At 47.7% G+C, this 21,551-nt stretch overlaps 1 protein-coding gene across 6 annotated transcripts in view; it reads left to right on the forward strand.

Annotated features, from left to right (window-relative positions):
• Katnip (katanin interacting protein) overlaps window positions 1-21,551 on the forward strand; it is a 168,264-nt gene that overhangs the window by 95,459 nt on the left and 51,254 nt on the right. For 5 of the 6 annotated variants that reach the window (XM_050121617.1, XM_050121615.1, XM_050121619.1 and 2 more), the window contains 6 exons: window positions 98-229; window positions 11,441-11,610; window positions 12,372-12,437; window positions 13,583-13,689; window positions 15,740-15,842; window positions 19,091-19,306. In XM_050121617.1, the coding sequence (XP_049977574.1) occupies window positions 98-229; window positions 11,441-11,610; window positions 12,372-12,437; window positions 13,583-13,689; window positions 15,740-15,842; window positions 19,091-19,306 (794 nt within the window). The remainder of the gene's footprint in view (window positions 1-97; window positions 230-11,440; window positions 11,611-12,371; window positions 12,438-13,582; window positions 13,690-15,739; window positions 15,843-19,090; window positions 19,307-21,551) is intronic. The other variant, XM_050121616.1, reaches the window with a different exon arrangement.

Genomic DNA, 21,551 nt, shown 5'->3' on the forward strand with positions numbered 1-21,551 from the left:
TTGGGTGAACAAGTGAGCAAATGATAAACAAGCGTGTGAGAGGAATGCCCTGTTCTCCTGCGCTCAGTGGCTGACAGAATCCATTGCTTCCCCACAGGCAATAAAATGGAGAGGGTTTTATCTGCTAAGCGGAAGGACAATGCTGAAGTCTTCATCCCCAGCAAACCAGAGCTGATCCTGAATCCACAGCCCCCCACTGTGTTTACAGACCAGGAGAGGGCCTGCTCCAGTAAGAGTTGTGGGCCCTGAGTGAATTGTGGGGTGAGGGGTGGGTACGCCCAGTGGGCACCATGATGAAGGTCTTGCTTCTTCCTTACCCTCCTTGGAGGGCTGACCTGACCTAGAGTCACTTGCTACAGTTTTTTCTAGTGCTCATTAAAGTATTATTATTATTAATATTTGAGATTACTTTTTCCAGTGCTGGGTATGGAACATATATTTCATTTCCTTGCCTTGTGACAAAGTATCCAGACAAAAGCAACTTAGGGGACAGGGGCCTGATTTTAGCTCACAGCACTAGGTCATGGTCCCATCGTGGCAGGGATGTCAAGGCAGGAATCTGAAGCAGCTGGTCACATCATCATAGAGCAGAGAACAAATGCATGAATGCTCACACTCAGCTTGCTCTCTCCTCTTTTATGCAGTCTAGAACCCAAACTCAGGGAAGGGTGCCACCCACTTCTTGGCTGGGTCTTCCCACATCAATTAACATAATCAATCATTCACAGACACGCCCAGCCTGTCCTAGACAAGATCATCACCACAGATACGCCCAGCCTGACCTAGACAAGATCATCACCACAGACACACCCAGCCTGGCCTGGACAAGATCATCACCACAGACATGCCCAGCCTGGCCTAGACAGTCCTTCATTGAGGAGAACTGTCAGGGTGACAATGAAGTGTCACAGAACAGTAGACCTCAGACTTAGACAGTTTATGTCAGACCTCACAGATGTTTATTGCTACTCATAGTTAATATTAACACCTTGAGAAGGCAAACAATATCTGAGCTAAAGTCATCGTGCACACTGGATTTGTCTGGGGCTCCCTGGACAAAATGCCACTCACAGTTGCTTAGACAAGGCATGGTGTTGACATGGACATCCTCCACAGGTGCAGGGAAGCTTGCTCCAGGCTACCTCCCATCTTCTGTAGCTCTGGGTTGTGGCAGGATGACCCATGCTCGTGGCTGTCTCCCATATATGTATTTCTGTGTCCACACTCAGCAGTTCTGTAGATACCAGTCACACCGCTTCCACCCTGTGGCCACAGTTTAGCTTCATCATTTGGGAGACCCTTTTTCCTAAGGAAGGCATATCCGTGTACACTGGGACTAGTATTCAATGGGTGGGTCTGTGTGTCTGTGTGTTGTTGGCAACTAAACCCAGAGCGTTGCACATTATAGGCAAGTGCCACTGAGCCACCCCACCAGATCATCAGCGTCTTAGGAGATATGATTCACGATCCAGTTCAGCTGTCACTGTGACAGAGCCTCATTAACTAATTCATAATATTCTTTTCTCCCAGGTTTAGCCATAGAGGAGATGGAGGCAAGGGAAAGGGGGAATAATAGAAAGAAGTGAGAAGGAGCCCAGAGATGGGTGATGGGTGTTGAGGTGAACACATTCCTGGCTCCATGACAGAGGAACACACAAACACACAGGAATCCACATATCACCAAGTCGTCTGTAGGAGATCTGATTACCTCCAGTTTCTGGGAATTGTTCCATAGGTGCTGTTTGAGATGGAGTCCTCACTTTGAACAGCTTATTGGTATTAAAGGTAGTTACCATAAGTGGTTATTATTTTGTCACAAGCTATTCAGGGCCTGGCTCCTCCAGCAGCCAAATATCTCCAAGTTTGACAGTTGAGGTCAAAGTGGAAAGCTGGCCTTGTTATCACAGTGTCCTGGGTACAATTGGATCACAGTGATCAAAGCTGTCTTCAGAAGCCAGCAGGCTGATTACCAGGCCAGCCACAGATGGCTTTGCCATCAGTGCCACGACGGATACAGCATCTCTCAGTAAACACAAAGGAGTCTCTCCCTAGAATGGGGAATCCTGGTCCTTGGGCTGAGCCCAGATGAAGCCCTTTGCTTTGTTATGGTTATAGGTTAGAGGGGAAGTGTATTTCAAACCACAGACCTAGGCAGAGTGAGCTGCGTGTTCACACCACTATGGGTACAAGGCGCCAAAGACATTTTGAGAGGACATTGAAACCAGCACCCCATTCTCCCATGGAATTGAGGGTGGCCTGCTCATGCACGCTACCTTTCATTTGGTTGCAGTTTGGGTGTGTAAAAAGACTTCTCAGTCTTCCTTGCAAATGAGCCTTTCATTGTCACAGCTGCCTCTCAGCACTTGCGTCACAGTTTTTGCTGTCAGTCATAGAGCTACTCAGTTTTTTGACCATGTTTATGGCCTGTATCTTTATTTCATTCTTTTCTTTTTAAAATTCCTACATCTCTATATTAAGGTTTGTTTTTTGTAAGCAGGATGCAATTAGTTTTTATTTTTATCCTCCAACAATCTGTGTGTTTTAATGGAGTACTTAGTCCATTTACATTTAATGTAATTGCTGATACATTTGAGTTTAAACTTGCAATCTTATTATCTGTTTTTTTTATTTGCTTTGCCTGTTTCATGTCCCTTTTTCTTCCCTCTCTTGCCTTCTTTTGAACCAATTGTCTTGTATTACTCCTCTCTCCCCTCCCTATTAAATTGTTACTTATACATTCTTTTATTCTTTTACTCATTACTAGAGATTGCAGTGTGCATTCTTGACTTATCAGCATCTACTTTAAATTAGCACATTTACCACTTCTAATTTGGCGGAAAGACCTCTAGCTCTAAATGTTTGTTCCCTTCCCATTTTAAATGCTATCACTGTTTGTTTTAACTTCCTTTAGACATTGTTATTATTATTTTTGTTGTTGTTATTTTATACAGTCAGTAGTAATTTTGAGGCATCTATGCTATTGACCTTTCCACACCCCTCACTCCTGGCTGTTTCCAGATCACTTCCACTCTCCGACTGTCATTCCCTCGAGTCCATCACAAGCCATGCTTGGCTTCTAGCTTGTGGTAGCTCTTCTCAGCATCATGGACACCTGAGGAGGAGGCCTCTCAGGTGTGTTCACCTTCTGTCTGCCTGCACCTGGCCCTGTACTATTTATCTCACGGTCCCTTCCCTCCCCATAGGGACATGCCTTCAAATAGATTCCTTTTTACAAAGCAACTTCTGCACTATTCAGATCAAGTTTTTTAGTGTTGCTTCAGTGAAAGAGTGTTAAATTAGTCTGCCATTCTAGAATGGTAACCCATTGCCTGCACTCTCTAAAACTTTGTTTCTCCTCTTATCCCCATTTCTTTGGCCAAGCCTATACCTCTGACCTTATGTCAATTAAACATGCATTTAACATGCAGCACTGTCCTCTTTACTCAGCGTCACGTCCCTGACTCTCCCCACAGAGGCCTCGTGTCTTCTAGAAGAGAAAATTTGTCTCTGGTGCAGAAAGTTTGCTGTCTCTATCAGAGATACTTTTCCCAGAGAAGCCACCAGCTGCAGAAATACAGTAACAGCATCAGTGTTACTAACTGATCAGTGCGAGCTGAGTTAGAGGATGCTGACAGCCCTGTAGTCAGGGTTCCTGTCCAGACACCTGCGGCACAAATACCGCATGTCAAAGTCCAGAGTCTTGTAACATTCCAGTCAGTCCTCATCAACAGCGAGTGATAAAAACTGGTAGTGGCTGGTTATGCTGGTGCACACTTGCAATCCCGGTACCTGAGAGGTAGAGGCCTTCAAGGTCAGATCCAGAGTGAGCTAGAGACTAGCCTGGGCTAACTGATATTCTGTCTGTAAAAGAAGAAAAAAAATCAGACAGCCTAAGTACCAAAGGAAATGAATTGATGGCTCACTTAGACATGAAAAGTCCACGCCTTAGAATGGTTGAGCCCAGCCACCTGCTTTCTGACTCAGTGGATCTAAACAGCTATGTATTTGTTCCCAAGAGTTCTCAGGTACCTCTGAGATTGTTGGTTAGGAAACTCACTGTGGGAACCACTTCTCACACAGGTGGCCAGAGATGGCCCAGGGACTCCAGGCTCCCTTTTTCTCTGCTCTGCAAGCCGGTGGGTGGAGGGGTGTGGAATGCTCCTTTCCTAATAATCACAGTGTGAGGTCAAAAGCCCCACAGCATATGACCCACGCAGGCTTCACTGTGGGCTGCTGGTTTATGAGCAACAGTGGATGTTTACTGATCTCCCATTTTATCATTGCCGCTGCGGGGGGTCCTGGGTGACCCTCTAAGACTCTGGAATGTAGTCGGTCAGAGGCAGTTTTGCTGGGGTTCTGAATTAGAGCCTGTTGAGGCAGAGTTGGTAGAGAGGTGGCTCACCTTCTGGTAGATTCTTTGTGATGTGTTGAATTCATGGCTAATCTTCTGGATGACACACCTTTTGTTTTTAGCTAAGAGAGGAAAGCCAAGTACCAGGGAAACCAAAGGGAGTGGGGTTACTGGAAGAGGGATGGTTCTCCATCCAAAAAGAGCAGTTTGGGATAAATTAAAATGTGCAATTTGGCTTTTGCTAGTGGCTCAGATTTACGGAGTGAATAAATCTACTATTCCCTGGATCCAATATGAGAATAAATTCACCATCGTGTGGCATTCAGGCCAGTGTTGGTACAAGTGAGAGATGAGGGCATCAAAAAGAGTAAAAGGTGGTTGCAGTGGGAGGAAGCCCACGGAAAGGTGGTGCCCATCATCAGTGTGACTCGGAGGACGCTGTATTCTGGAAGGCAGCAGCAGTACAGCACTGCTGGTGGGACTGCAGAGCCAACCTCTTCCTAGAAGATGGTGACAATGATGTCATCTTCTTAGCATAATATTGCTAGAAGAGCACAAACAGCCCCCTTGATCAAGCTGTGGAAGAGCATGCCGAAGCCGTCACTCAGACAAAACTGGCCCCTTTACCAGAAGAGTCGAGCACTGTGCTGGGTGGTCGAGGCCACCGTGCCCCTTGTCCTGGAGCCCATGCTGTGGTCTTCTTAGCTATCTCTGGGCCACTATTCCAGTGCAGCCCCAGACCTCTGAGCTCATGTCTACAGGCTGGCAGTCAAAAACCAAAGGTCACCATGTAACTCTTTGGGCACTAATTTTTGAGTGTTGTAGGCAGCGAAGACAGGAATGTAGTTAAGAACCGTGAGAGTGAGTCGGGCGGTGGTGGCGCACGCCTTTAATCCCAGCACTCGGGAGGCAGAGGCAAGCGGATCTCTGTGAGTTCGAGGCCAGCCTGGTCTACAAGAGCTAGTTCCAGGACAGGAACCAAAAGCTACAGAGAAACCCTGTCTCGGAAAAAAAAAAAAAAAAAAAAAGAACCCTGAGAGTTTTGGAGTCCGCTGTCCTGGCCAGCCTCCTGTCAACGGGATGATTTCTGATGCTCACTGGGCTCTGTCCATGGTCCTAGCTGCTTGTGCACAAACCACTGGGAGGGGCTGCAGCAGGTGTGGGCTTTTCAGCTGCACTTTACTGGTTAGAGATTGAATGCCTTTCACAAACACTGAGATTTACAGGGTTAGGGACTGGGTTTCCCCATCCATTCATTTGACAGAAGTTAGAGTGCTGGATGCAGACATGCAGCAGTAAACAAGACAGGGATGACCTCAAAGAGTAGCTGAGATCCATGAGGTCCCTCAAGAACACAGCTGCAAACTCCCCAGCCTTCTACCGACCATTTTCAACCTTGCTGCCCCATTGCAGCCTCCTGATCATTCTTCAGCATGCCAAGCTCTCCCTCCCTTAGGGCCCTAGCACCTGCCTCTCCTGGGTCTGCAGAAGCTTCCTTGTGTTGACAGTCATGGCTTTGTTGCCTCCAGCCTCCCCTTAGTTGTCCTTTTCCTAGACTTCATCTTGAGTGGATATGTCCACTGCCATCCTGTCTAGCCCTTCCTCTGCCTACTCCATGTCTGTCCCAGATCTAGGACTGTAAGGTCAGTGAAGGCTGGGGATGGCTGTCACACTGACTGCCATTGTCTTGCACCCAGAGCAGTGTCCACCTCAACTCGGGAAGCCTAACAGTATGATATGAGTCAGGAGCCTGCCGTTCTGTACCTCTCACCAGGCTGGGAGCCCCTTCCTGCCTCTGCCGCTCTGGAGTCAGAGTGAGTTTGTGGGTTTGGATCTCCAGCAGAGAAGTTCAACACCACTGCCTTCAGCTTCCTCCTTCCTTGTCTCCTGCCTCATGACTATTTTAGGTACACAGTCTTTTTGCATTAAGTGTGGTCCTCACCACCTTTTTACCCACCTGGACTCCCACGATGTTAAGGATTCCACATTCCAGCCATTTTTTTAAAAAACAAAAGATAAAAAAGGATTTATTTCCACGAGGAGCACAGTCCCATGTGGGAACGCTGACTGGCATTCAGAAGCACACCTATCCCAGGCATATGACCTTGTCAGGCAGCCTCACTGCCCAGTACCTGCCTCAGTCTCCAGACATTTGCAGTCACTCTGACTTTGGCTGCTGAGAGGGGCATTCTCCACCTTAGGCTTGGATTCCAGAAGAGCCAGCAGCTCTCTCCAGCTAGTACCTAGTTGTGTTATCCAGAGTCTTCTTTCTATATGACAAATACCTAAAGGAACAGTTGAGAAGCAGAGAGGCTTTTTGTCCATAGCTTCAAAGGTTTCCATTCCTGATCATTTGGCTTCATTGCATGGCTCCTTTTTAAGGTGGGACATCATGGCCGAAAGCATGACTAGGAACCAAGCACAGTGGCATATTCATGTAATCCTCTGGGAGGCCGAGGAATGTGACGAGCTCTGGGCCAGCTCGGGTTGTATAGTGAGACCTTGTCTCAGCAAACAAACAAATCAAGATAGGGCTCAAAAGTGAGGTATGCCTTTCAAAGGCTCTCCCTAGTGACCTGCTTCTCCACCTTCCTCAATGGCACTTTCCAAGAGTCTATTCACATTTTTCACAGATGTCTGGGAAGATGGCTCAGCAGGTAGAGAAGCCTGCTAAGTCTGACAGCCTGAATTCAATCTCCAGAACCCATATGGTGGAAGTTGTCCTCTGATATCTACAGTGCACCTGCACACACACACACACACACACACACACACACACACACACAAATCATTCAATCAATATGTAATAAGCAAAATAAAGAAAAATGTAAAATGAAATTTGTTAGAATATGTTACTGTATTAATGGTCTGACCTCTGGGAATGCCCTCACAAACATCAGAGGTGTGCTCCACCCTTCTGGGAGCTTCTCAGTACAGCCCCATCCACAGTCAAGGTCAATAGCACACTGGCTACCCTGGAAACCAGCCCGGGGGGGGGGGAGCTGCATATTTGGGGACCTGGAGATGCAGGGCTACTGAGGAAGGCAGATGTCACTGTACTCACCATGCAGTAACTGAGCATTATATAGGGTGTAATACATAATGGTCACCTTGGGGCAGTAAGACTTTCCATCTCCCCAGACATCATCATTTCTGTGGCAGGAACCTTCAAGCTCTCCTCATGCTCTGTGGAAATGTCTAGTCAACTGCTGTGGACTAAATCCCCCTACTGTGCCATGAAGCATTAGAGCCAATCCCTGTGTCTTACTGTACCTCCTCCTCATTACCCAGGCTCTTCATACCTTCTCTGTATTCTCTTGTCCTTTGCCAACCTCTGGGGACCATTTTACTCAGTAGTTTGAGTAAACTACTCAATGGATGAGAACATGTGGTATTTCTTACAGTGCCTGGCTTATGTCACTTAACATAGCATCCTCCAGTTTCATCCATGGTAATGCAAATGACAGGAACCCAACCTCTTTACTGCAGAATAATACTCCATTGTATGTGTATGTCATATAAAAGAGATTAACCTGTCAGAAACACCTCGGTTGACTTAACTTTCTCCAGTTATACTGCAATAAACATGGATATTCAGGTAATTAGTATTCTCTCTCTCTCCCTCTTTCTCCCTCTCTACCCCTCCCCCCTCCCCTGCCCCCACAAAACCATTCTAACTGAGGACTATAGCACACAGCAGTTTTGATTTGCATTTGTTTAGTGTTTTAAGTATACTTGTTAGCCCTTTGACTATTCTTTTTAAAGTAGGTTTTAAATGTTCTTTTTTTAATATAAGGTTTGTCTTTTATTACTTTTAATTCTGTATAAGTATGTATACATGAGTTCAGGTGCCTACAAAGGCTCTGGCCTGGACCTAAAGTTACAATTGGCTGTGAGTCACCTGATTTAGTTGCTGGGAACTGAACTCAGGTCCTCTGGATGTGCAGTACATGGTTTTAATCACTGAGCCATTTCTCAAGCCCTGTCAATTCTTTTTGTAAAATTGTATTGATTTTTATTGAGCTCTACACTTTTGTCTGCTCCCCTCCCCTTCAAGCCTCTCCCAAGGTCCCCATGCTCCCAATTTACTCAGGAGATCTTGTCTTTTCCTACTTTCTACTTCCCATGTAGATTAGATCTGTATATGTCTCTCTTACGGTCCTCATTGTTGTCTAGGGTCTCTGGGATTGTGATTTGTAGGCTGGTTTTCTTTGCTTTATTTTAAAAACAACTTATGAGTGAGTACATGTGATAATTGTCTTTCTAGGTCTGGGTTACCTCACTCAAAATGATGTTTTCTAGTTCCATCCATTTGTCTGCAAAATTTAAGATGTCGTTATTTTTTTCTACTGTGTAGTACTCCATTGTGTAAATGTACCACATTTTCCTTATCGGTCGAGGGGCATTTAGGTTGTTTCCAGGTTCTGGCTATGACAAACAATGCTGCTATGAACATAGTTGAGCATATGTCCTCGTGGTACAATTGAGCATCCTTGGGATATATACCCAAAAGTGGTATTACTGGGTCTTAAGAAAGGTTGTTTCCTAATTTTCTGAGAAATCTCCACACTGACATCCAAAGGGGCTGTACAAGTTTGTACTCCCAGCAGCAATGCAGGAGTGTTCTCTTTACCCCACAATCTCTCCAGCATAAGTTGTCATCAGTGTTTTTAATCTTGGCCATTCTTACAGGTGTAAGATGGAATCTCAGAGTTGTTTTGATTTGCATTTCTCTGATGACTAAGGATGTCGAACATTTCCTTAAGTGTCTTTCAGCCATTTTAGATTCCTCTGTTGAGAGTTCTCTATTTAGGTCTGTACTCCATTTTTTTTATTGGATTATGTGATCTTTTGATGACCAATTTCTTGAGTTCTTTTTATATTTTGGAGATCAGACCTCTGTCTGATGTGAGGTTGGTGAAGATCTTTTCCCATTCTATAGGCTGCCGTTTTGTCTTGTTGACCCTGCCAGTTCTTTTGAGAAGCATTTATTCAGGTCTTCTTCCATTTGTTTCCCACATCAGCTGTCTAAGCTGTGTACCTTCATACCTAGTTTATGTACTCTTTTGTTTGTTTGTTTTTGTTTATTGAGGCAGGGTTTCTCTGTAGCTTTGGAGCCTGTCCTGGAACTAGCTCTTGTAGACCAGGCTGACATCGAACTCACAGAAATCCACCTGCCTCTGCCTCCCGAGTGCTGGGATTAAAGGTGTGCACCACCACCTCCAAGCTCAAAGTTTATGTCCATTTAAAAAAAAAAGAATTGTTTTTATTTAATGTGTCTGTCACTGTTTGTCTGTCTGTCTGTGCATGTGTTCCTGTGTCCATGGAGGCCAGAAGAGAGTGTTAGTTGCAGGTGAGTTGCAGATGGTTACAAGGTGCCTACTGTGGGTGCTGGGAACTGAACTCGGGTCCTCTGGAAGAGCAGCAGTCACTCTTAGCCACTGAGCCATGTCTCCAGTCCCAAGTCCAATTTTAATCACTTTAATTAGCATTTTACTTATTTTTTTGTATGTGTGTGTGTGTGCGCGCGCATTGCACATGTGTACGCATGCTTGTGGAAGCCAGGGTACAGCATTGGTTGTCATATTATTCCTTATGCTCTGTTTTGAGTCAGGGCCTGTGACTTTCCAAGTATGGTAGGCTGGCTAGCCAGCAAGCCTAGGCATCCTCAAGTGTCCACCTCCCCAGCATTGGGTTTGCAATCTGGTACCACCTTATCATTTTACATATGGACTCCAGGAAAGGGACTTGGGTCCATGTGCTTTTACACGACAAGCAAACAAATGATGGAGCCATGATTTTTTGTTTGGTTATTTTGTTGTTGTTGTTTTGTTTTGTTTTTGCTATGGTTTGTTTGTTTGTTTTGGTGATTGGAATGATAATGACTCAGAAGATTGCTTTGGTCAGTATGGACATTTTACCAGCACGAGTTCTTCCAGCCATGGGAATCCTGTGCTGCTCTCATTTAGATGCAGTGTTCCGACAAGAGCCTGGCAGGAGAGCTGAGGGCCCAGGTAGGAGCTCATCAGCTCCTGTCAGTGTTTGCAAAGGGCAGGGAGCAGAAGGGTACTTTTTCTTAGCAAACTTGTACCAGGACACACAGACACAGCTGCCCTGGTGTTCAAGAGGGGCTGCTTTCTCTCCTCTTTGCCAGTCATCAGAACAGTGACTGGCACAGCCTTTGTTATCTAGAGGTTACTTAAGTGGGTAGAGGGTGTGGGGGTTATGTACAAACACTTTACCTTTTATGTAAGAGACCTGAGCCTCCTAGAATCACAGAAGTACCTGTGGTCTTCTGGAATCAATCCCCTATGGATAAGGGAGCCCGAGGGATGACTCTGTCTTTGTTTATTCCTTAATTCCTAAACTATTGGTAATAAGTTATAGATAACTCCCCTTTTCACTCAAAACTGTAGCACGGATTTCCCAAGCACAAGTATGTCAGTTGTATAATACTACTGTCCACTCATGAACTTTGGAGTATTTAGTATTAGTGTAAAACTGTTATCTAAGCCACAGGCTATATTCAGATTTCTTTCCTTGCCACAATTACAGCCCCCCTCTTTCTGTACGTCTTTGTACATGTGTGTATGCCCTTGCAGGTGATGTGGCAGCCAGAGGTTAACACTGCGTGTCTTCCTCCTTGGCATCTCCACCTTAGATTTTGAAGCAGGGTCTCTCTCTGAACCTGGAACTTAACATTTCAGCTGGACTGGCAACATATCAAGCCTATTAGAATCCTTGTTTCCATCCCTATAGTTGGGGTATAGCTGTACATCACTTTGCCCAGCTTTTTACACGGCTGTGATCTGTACTCAGGTGTTCAGGTTTGTGTGTGTGTGTGTGTGTGTGTGTGGTGTTTCGTTGGCTCTAGCCCTGAGGTGTGCATTGCAGCTACTTACTGTGCCTGCCTGGGTACTTTTAATCTGGAACAGGTCTCCAGGCTTTCATCATCCCTGCCCTCAAGACCATGACATTTTTAAAGGGGCTGGCCAGTTCTTTTACAGGGTGTCCCTCATAGGATCTATTGAATTTCTAGCTGTTTTCTGAGAACACAAGCTGAAGAACATCTGTGTTTTCTTTCTGCAGGACCTGGCAGCCGGAAAGACAGACCCTTGTCAGCAACTCGCAAAGCATCTGCGTCCGAGGACCGAGAGGAGGATGCCTCGGCCGTGCTGAAAGCCATCCAGGTGGAAAATGCAGCTCTGCAACAGGTATTCCTCAGCCAAGAGCCCGAGCAACCCGCCAGTCCGCAGCAGGTACTAGCACCTGTGGGTGGAGGGCGCAGGAGGGATGGGGGCTCCCAAGGACAGACGAGATGTGAGCAGCAGCCCTCTCTGGCCACAGACTCTGCACTCCACCTGTTTATGGACAGCTGTTCTCCATCTGTCCAGGGTCCCACTTCAGCCCCCACCTTGCAGCTGTTGCATTATTTCTGTCAGCCAAGCACTAACCTGTGGATCAGTGGTCTTTTACCTACAAATCTGGGATGGCTTAGGCCTATGCCACAAGATGCCAGGCCAGTGTGTGGCTGAATAGGCAGCAAGCTGTGGCTCTCCTGAAGCTGTCCCAGAACATGAGCCACAGGGTCCCTGTTGTTTCCCTGGCCTACTTTCCTCACTCACGTCACTGCCCAGACCTCCAGTACAGCAGGGGCCTTGGGAAGCTGAGGCCGAAGGTGCTCCTCAGCATATTGCACAGTCTCTGGTTCTGCTGCTGAGGCTCATGGTAACCCAACAATAGGCAGGTCCCTGCCTGGATTATAGATGTGGCCAACTGGGGTCACATCTTTGCAAGGTCAGCTCGGCTGCCAGCTCACATTCTTGTCTGTGCTGCTCTGTCTGGAGGTGGTTCTTCTGGTTGTTGAGCAGAACCTGGGGTGAATCTTCCCAGAGGTTTCTTTTTGTCCAGTCTGTTGGAGAAATGTGGACAGGGTCCTGCTTCTCTGCCCTCCATGTATGGGAGCAATGCACAGTAATGGCTTCATCCCTACTTATGTCGTCTGATGCTGTCTTTGCAGGATAACGAGGAACCACCAACAAAATCCTGGCCCAGTCTGCTGAAGGCTAAGGAGGACAGCCCAGAGGTCAGTGTAGAGTTGATCTCAACCAAGCTGGGCATGCGTATAACACCCCACCCCCACCTCACAAACACTGCCATGATGGTCCCCAGTCATTTCCCTTCCAAAGTCCTAGAAGTTCCTCTCTGCATCCTGAATGCTGGCCTTCTACCCATTTCACAGTTGTGGAAGTTCAGGCTTGAGTAGCTTGGCCAAATTTGCAAATTGAAGCTGGAGTCCAGCCAGGCCTGCGACTAGCTTCCTCCTTCCATTTCTATTTCTCAATGGAATAACACCAGAATAGACCTTAGTGTGGAGAATAAAGTTCTGTCTATCTGTCCAGGCCAGTCAGGCATCTCGTAAAGCACCCAGGAAATGTCTTCATCAAGTTCAGGTGCTACCAGGGTTCTGAACACAGAGATGGCCCAGACAGTATACCCATGGTGGCAGGGAGCTTATAGGTCCATCAATGGAGCCAGTAGACATACGGGGACAGAGTGCCTGGGAGTGAGCCATGCTTGCCCTGACAGAGGTCTCTGGTCACTGCCTGGAAGGTGAGCTGGGAACAGCTGGAGGTGACCATTAGTTTCTACATTAAGGACCAGAAAGAAGCCCAGTGTCGTGTGGTGGCAGCACCCCAGGGTCCCCAAATGAGTTTCTTTACTAATTGCCTTTGTCCTACTATGTAGCAGTCATCTTGGGTAGTAAGTATCCCGTCAGTATTTCTGACTGCCCTGTGTCCAGGGTTCTGGGGTAGCCTGATCCCCTGACCCCCACAAACTTCTAGCCATGACAGTCACCTGAGACAGACATCACACCACATTCCATTTTAGGTGGAGGAGAAAGAAGGAGACAGATGAGCACACGTGCATCTGTGCGGGCTCCGGTCTCTTAGGAGGAAACTGAACCCGGTGATTTGAGCGATGACTGGCTAGGTGACAGAAGTGTTCATCACTCATCAAAGGGTTATTACTCCCTGGTCAGAATGATCTGGGAATACATTAAGGGAGTCTAAGCTGACCCTCCCCAGTCTGGCACTGTCACCTTTGTGCCCCATATCTACCAGGTGGGACCAGGGACCTAGAAAGCCCATGCCTTTGACCACTGTCCTCTTCTGTGTCAGGCTGCAGGGTTCCACTGAATATCTGTCTAATCAGCTTTTCTGCCCTCAGCTGCTTGCTGTCACCCCAGTGACCACCAATCCTGAGCTGCACAGGGCAGCAGGGGGAGCCAACGCCAGCAACCAAGCCATGGACAGAACAGGCCCTTTGGGAAGCAGGTACTCTCCAAAGCAGATGCAGAACCCAATGCAGAAGGCCCACAGCAGTGCAGCCAGGATGGTCTCATTAACCCTGGTTTTTTTTTTTTAAAGAAAAGATTTATCTATCTATCTATCTATCTATCTATCTATCTATCTATCTATTATGTATACCGTGTTCTGCCTGCATGTATGCCTGTAGGCCAGAAGAGGGCACCAGATCTCGTGACAGATGGTTGTGAGGCACCATATGGTTGCTGGAGATTGAACTCAGGACCTCTGGAAGTCCTGAGCCATCTCTCCAGCCCCCAACCCTGGCTTTTTTGTTGTTGTTGTTGTTGCTATAGGCATTTTTGCTTAGCTTTGACTACAATACCTAGCAGAAACAACCAAGAGTTTAATTGGTGCACTCAGAAGTATCAGTCTATCAGTGAGGATGTTGTGGCAGGGAAGAGAAGTTTCTGTAATAACAGCCAAGAAGCAGAGACAACCAGGCAAGATAACAACCCAAGGATATTCCCCCAGTGAACCTGCCTCTCACTTTTTACCACCTACCAATAATATATCAGAAATTCTGCGGTGGATAAAACCTTCTGTTGGGTCAGAGCCCTTGGGATCTCATCCTGTCTATACATGCCTGAGACCAAAGCCTTGAGTTTGCCTCTCTGTTTCTCAGCTATTCCCAGTCCTGTCCAGTAATAATGAAGACCTGCTGTCCCGCATTCCAGAGCATTTGACTAGAGACTTTAGAGTTTCATCTTCCCCTCGTTCTCCAGCTTCAGAGCATAGTACTGATATGCTTTCTTTCATGCGAGTGCTTTTGGCTTGTTCATTTTTTTCTGCACCTGAACTGGCTTAATCTGCCTCCAGGTTTCACTGGTGAACTCTACATAGCTTGGGAGAGAGCCTGCCCCCAAACTGACTTGTCACAAAGGTACCTCAAAGCATCAACCTCGGAGACTCCTTTTCTTTGTCAAAGTATGTTTGGTGCAGCATTCTGTCCCTTAGCATGTAGCATAGGTCCTGGAAATGGCAAGTGTTATTAGCACAATAGACTCACCTCTGATCTTCAGGGAGAATTGGTTCCCAAAGAAACAGACCAGCTGTAGCCTGCAGTGTTACACCGTCTTGGCGCACAGACATACTCCCAGGGCCATTATGCAGGAGCGTGCACGTTGCCGACTGTATAAAGTGTCTGGCTCAGGAGCAGGAAGGGACCGCAGTGAAGCCTGAATGTTGATCACCAAGTGCCATGACCTGAGGTGGCATCAGGCCAAGAGGTGGACAAGGGTATGGAAAGTCTTGCACAGAGTGGGAGGGGCTAGGCAAGCCACATGCCCTGCAAGTCTTAATCCCCCATCCCCCGGGAGCTCCTGCTCATGCTGTGCTGAAAGACTGAACGGCTCAAGGCGCAGCTATTCATTCTTGCATGTTTGCAAACCCCAGATGGAAATCGCTCCTCTTCACCACGGCCATAAATCAGACTCTCTCAGTTTCCACCGCAGGACTGCTTTGCTGACAGCTCTGCAGCAGGCAGCACTAGCCCAAGGCTGCCTTCTTCATCCCTGGACTCCTGTGTGCTTTAGGGCTCTGCACATGTGGGGTGCACACCATCTACAGCAAAGGGAATGGGTGGGTCTCTAAGCCTGGGGTTGGCAATTTTGGTAAAGGGCCTTCTGGGAAATCTTACAGGCTTGGCAACTGGGGGTTTTGTTATTTGTTGTTAGTTTTCACAATGCTTAAAACATAAAAGCCACTCTTAGCTGCCAGGTTATACAAAACAGGCCGTGGGCTTGGTGGCCCTTTTTAAGGCTGACTCCTTGGCCTGTCTGTGAACAAGTTCTTAGTCAGCTGGGGAGGTCAGCTGGCTTCTCTACCTGGGCTCTGACTTCATTACTAATTGCCTATCTGTTTACAAAAGGAGAGGAAACCCATTTATGCCCTTGAGCTCTGTGTAGGGTGCAGCCAAGCTTCTCAATTGGGTGCTGAAGGTTCTGTGTTCCTTTCATGGGTGTCCTCTTGTGTGTGTTCTTTGTTATTGCCCCTTTGCTGAAACAAAATCCCATTTCAGACAACAACAGAAGCTTCTGGGAGTCCTGCAGACCACGGAAAATGACACTACCCATCTCAGCCGGGTGGCTGTGCCAACAGAGAAGCCCGTACTAGATCCAGAGGTGAGAGCCAATACTCATGGAGACGGTCTATTATACCAATGTTGCCCTGACAGCTGAAGGGAAGGCCTCTTGGAGCAGTTTGTTCTGTTGTTGGGGATGGCTCTGATGATGGTCAGCTCAGCATCTTTCTGCCGAGTCATACACATGACGGAGCAGAGGCAAAGGAAGAAAGGTGTAGGCCAGAAGTTCCTGGAAAGAAAACCTAAATAGCCCTTAAACCCACAGGAAAATAGCCATGGTTGCCCACAGTCAAGAACTGAAATTTAAGCTTGATGGGTGTGGTGACAGTGTCTGTAATTGGTAGGCTGAGGCAGGAGGATTTTGAGTTGGAGGCCAACCTGGACTATATAACAGACAAACACAAGAAGAGAAAATGCAAACCATAAACTGTTAGGGCTGGAGACACCTCTCTGAAGGTGACAGCACTTGTTGTTAAGCCTGGTGACCCAATTTTGATGCCAGAACCTACATGAGAGAAGAGACCTGACCCCTGAAAGTTGAGCTGTTCTCTGACCTGCATCTGACTCACGTGTGCAACACACACACACACACACACACACACACACACACACACACACACCTACATAATACAGTAAACAAGTACGCGTAATTATATAAGTCAGCTGAAGAGACTGGTAGTAACCTTCCAGGGCTGTGAGATTTCAGTGGCTGTGAGAAGGATAACATGTTGTTCCGTGGAGCTGGTCATCCAGGCTCCATGAGCACCAAGGGCAGTGAAGATGTGCCACTCGGTGCCTGACACGGGATAGGAGGAACCCATAAACACCAGTTTAAAAGTCCATCTTTGAGAAAAACCAAAGCTCCTGCCCTACCCCCATGCCCAGCATGGAACATCTGGGAGACAGAAAATCTAGGACAATGTGACGTACACAGACCCTTTGCATTGAAAACACTGAGGGTGGCCTGGTGGCTACTGTATCCTGCACTAGCTAAGTCTTTCCATTTGGTCTCCATGGAGTCGGTGCTCCATCCCAGTGCCGGCCCCACCTCTGCTCTTTCCTGGGGTCCCTAACAGTTGCAGAAGCTTCTCACACTGTCTGTGAGCATGCCTGCACTAGCCTGAGCTTAGTCAACAAAGCCCTCCTTCCTGGTGGCTCAGGGCACACTGAGTGCTTGAGAAGGGCCAGTCTACTGTACCATAACCTTATGACAGAGGAAGAATAAGTAGTAGGTGGCAAAGCTAGAGGACACCAGGTGGTCTCAGTGAGAGGGGCAGTGAGCACCAGGGACCAGTCCTTTCCAGTCAGTACTCCCTCAGCTGGGATACTGACACGTGGTGACACTTCTCAGTTCATACTGTGGCCTCTGCATTCATATCTCCATTCAGAAATCATGTATTTAAGATTGCATTGGGTAGGAGGTCCCCAGTCCTTTGAAGACAGTTTTACTTTTATCCAACTTCCTCCCTCCCACCAACAAACTTACCTGGTCCCCGCATGCATTGGGCTCAGAAGCCTGCCAACCTCAGAGTCAGGCAGGCCACTCCTACGAACCTGGGACTCAGGCCCAGGGCAGCGAAGGACCTGGCCAGGGCCATCATTTTAGAGAAGGACAAGGGGACTCTGCATTCTTACAATTCAGCTCATCCAAGCTGGTGCTGCGCTCCTGCCAGGAGCTCCGAGCTGACCTGTCCTCACACCGCCACCCCCATCTCCATCCCCATTCTCATCTGTTGCAATCAGCCTGTCCAAACCCATGCTGGGAGCGCTCACACGACTCACTGGCTATTAATTAAAAAAAATAAGTGGGGAACAGTTGCTGTTCATTTCCTCGGCTCCTGCTCACAGAACCGTTGCAGATACTGATGCTAATTAAGAGAGGGCACGTGCACACAGGGAAACACGCCATTTCTTGAGGGCCTGATCCGTGGTGACCAGCGCTGCAGTTGGGCCCTGAGGGCCTCTAGGATGCCGAGGCACAGAGTTGCTGTTTATTGATGGCATTCACACACACTCCCAGACCAGACAGTCTTCCCAGGAAGGAGGGAGGCTTGCAAATCAGTGAAGGAGAACCAGGGAACCGAGCTATTTCACCCTGATCACACATGGGTGTGGTGGGAGGGGGTGAGGATGTGTGTTTGCCTATGTGTGTTGGGGAGTCTTGCTTAACCTCCAGATTAGGACCTTCCCATAGATGGTGGCATCCTGCTTTCCCTGCCAGGCTGGGAATGTCAAATGACTGGCCAAGACGGAGATTTTGGTCCATGCTGTCAGGTTACACTCAGTGCATACTCTGGCAGTCTAAACAACAGACTGGTCTTTTTCATAGCTGCAAAGACCGCAGTCCAAGGTCAAGGTGCAGCTGGTGGATTTCTCCTTGCCGCGCAAGTGCTAGCTTCCATACTGGGCTCACAGGCCAGGTCTTTTGCCCTGTGTGTGCCTGGTGTTAATCCCTGTGGCTCCAGATTTCCTCCTTTTCTAAGGCCTCCAGGCAGATGAGAAGGTGGCCCTCCCCAGCGGCCTCATTTGATTTAATCACCTCTTAAAGGCTCTGACTGCAAACAGTCACATCCTGGGATGATGGGTTTAGGGGACTCCAGCACAGCCCAGGCCACCTGCTGTCTTCAGATGTCACAGCTTGCTCCTGGGCCATGAACACTGCCACAGGGCGAGAAGGGTGTGTCCAGGCAGAATCCAGGCTTTTACAATGGCTTTCACCTGAAGGCCTTCAGTGTGCTATTTAGTAGGTGCTGGAGGTACAGTTGCTGTATAGATCTATATCTATTTTTCTGTGCTAGAGCTAGAACTCGGGGTCTTATGCAGGCTGGACAAGTGCTTTACCACTGAGCCACGCCCAACCAAATCACTGTGTTTTAGTTATTACTTTAAAGTCTTTATGTTTTATTACTAATATTACTAGTGTGTGTATGTGTGTGTGCACATGTGTGCCAGAGAGTGTGTGTAGGTTAGAAAATAACTTGTAGAGTAAGTTTTCCCTTTTCACCATGGGTTCCGGGTGTCAAATTTGGCAACAAGTACCTTTATCCACTGAGCCATCTTTCCAGTTTGCTCCCTATGGTTTAGGCACATTACACACAGGAGCCCTTGCTCGCCTCGTAATCGCTGCGATGGTCAGGTGCTATGATTAGCTGCAGATGACCGAGGCACCATGGGGCCGAATGCTGTATGAAATCCCTGGAGCAGGGGGCAAAGGCGGGTGGGGGAGGGGGTTGGAACAATGGCAGCACCAAGTTCAGACTTACTGCCCTTTGGTATTTTTCTCTTCAGGAAAAGTGGAGAGCGAGGGCAGATGAGATTGAAGATGCCATCTATGTGACCATGGAAATCCTGTCTAACTGGGGCAATGCATCATGGGTGGGTCTGACAGAAGTCCAGTTCTTTGACCTGAACGACACAAAGCTGTATGTCTCACCTCATGATGTGGACATCCGGAACACAGTGCTGCCAGGCAAGCTGGGCTGCCTTGTCAACAGGGACCTAGTGGTAAGTGAAGGGGCCTGGGCTTGGTGTGTGTTCTGTCCACAACGAGGATGCAGTCTCAGGTTGGGGAAGCATGCTGTCATCCCTCCTAGTCATTCTCTGCAGCCAAGTGAGAAGATGCCTGTGGGGATGGTACCCTCTGAGGACCCCAGCCTGTCCCTCCCTAAATGGTTCCTCTGTGTGACCACTAAACATGGACCACTAGGGGTCACTGAGGCCATTGCCATCATTTTGTAGATGAAAAAGTAAGGCTTGGAGATGGGCATGCATATGGCCAAGGTCACACAGAGGAAAGTAGTGGGACCAAGTTCATGAGCTACAGCCTGACCCACACACTGTCCCCACACCACCTCAGGGTGCTGCTTCTTGAGGCCATGTGTTCACACCCAACAGGCACTGAATATTTTCTAAATATAGTTAATAGAGTTTAGTTTTATAAGCAATTATATTTTCCCTTGTTACCATCTTTTTGCTGGTTTTTATGGGGTTTTTTTTGTTTGTTTTTTTTGAGACAGGCTTTTACCACTCACCTCACCCCAGAGCCTAGAGTAACACAGTCCTCCTCCCTCTGGTTTCCTGGTTCTGCTGCTGTAGGTACATGCCTCCATGCCTTGCTTCCTCCCATCATGTTCAAGTTAGCTGCACTGAGCGGAAGAGCCAGCCACATGGTTTTCCTGTACTGTGCCTGGCACCATTCTGATTGCCTTGGAAGAGCCTAGAGAACCAAGAGGAGAGCAGGGGACAGGCAGGAATCAGGTGCTCCTCTGTGTCTGCCACATCCCTGGATGATGGGCTCACTGTGTTGGCTGGTCATTTGTCACCATGAGCTTGGGTTATCTGGAAAGAGGAATAGAAGCTCAATTGAGAAAAATGCCTCCATCAGATTAGCAAGTCTGTAGGCAATTCTGTGCAGCATCTTCTTGATCAATGGTTAATGTGGCAGGGCTGGATCCTCACCTGGGCAAGTAGTCCTAGGTTGTATAAGAAAGCATGCTAAAGAGGCCATGAAACACACTGGTAAGCAGCATTACCTCCATGGTCTCTGTTCCAATTCCTGCCTCAAAGTTCCTGTGTTGAGATCCTGCTCTGGCTTTCCATAAAGATGGACTGTGATCAGGACTTGTAAGTCACCCTTTTTCCCCCAAGTTAGGTTTGGTCAGTGTTGTATCATAGCAACAGAAACCTAACTAGGCCATCCACCCAAAATTAATATTGTTCTTTAAAGTACCGAAAATCAAACCAGCAGAGCATCCATGAACAATAGAAAACATCGCTGGGCTCCCCAGGGATAATTCTGACAGTGGCTATGCCTCTCTCTGCTTCCTGGGGCTTGCTAATGGGTGGCTTTATAGGTTTGGTTTTCTTTGAGAACAGGGACTGAAGTTGGGACACAATGTAGCTGTGTCACCCTGGACTGCTATATAGATCTCAAGATGCTCATGCTGGCAGGTAGTGCCCCTCATTTCCCCCATAGCCTGTCTGCCAGGACCAGGCAGCTAGAATGCCCTGTCTCATACTCATCCAATTGCACTGGCTTGTACGGGCCACAGACTGATATTTTGTCTCACTTGACCTTCATGTGAACCTTGCCCAGACTGTCCTCATTTCACCAAGGAGCAAACCAGACCTCACGGGTTTGAGGGACTTGACCTTACCACACAGTAGTGGCTATTAGGGTACCACTGACAGCCGAGCAGAGAAGTACCTTTAAAAAGAGTGGATTTGGAAGGAGAAGTTGCTTCATTATAGGGAATTGGGGTATGCTGGTAGATTTGGAATATCCAGTCTGCAGACAAAACCCCCTTTCTAGGACGGGAGTGGTGAGGATACCTGTCTATTATCTCAGCATTCAGAAGCAGGAGAGCTACGAGTCAGATGCCAGCCTGGGCTACATAGAAAGACCCTGTCTTAAACATCCACATGAACTAAAGAGATGGCTTAGGTGGTAAATGCTTGCTACAAGCATGAAGAACCTGAATTTATATTCCCAGTACCAGGGCAAGGGCAGGAGCAGGATGGGGCCTGAGCACAGCAGCATGTGTCCAGTACCAGCTCTAGGGAGGCAGAGGTTGGTTCTTGGAGCTCCCTGGCTTGCCAGCATGGCCAAATTAGTGAGCTCTAGGGTCAGCAAGACTCTGTCACAAAATATAAGGTGGACAGCAAGTAAGGAAGGCATCTGATGTTGACCTCTGATGTACACACACACACACACACACACACTCACACACGAATGGGCACACACATAGTA

The sequence above is a fragment of the Alexandromys fortis genome, unplaced genomic scaffold (genome assembly GCF_014885135.2).
Source record: "Alexandromys fortis isolate MF-2015 unplaced genomic scaffold, M_Fortis_MF-2015_v1.1 scaffold_199, whole genome shotgun sequence".
In the NCBI taxonomy this organism is placed as follows: Eukaryota; Metazoa; Chordata; class Mammalia; order Rodentia; family Cricetidae; genus Alexandromys; species Alexandromys fortis.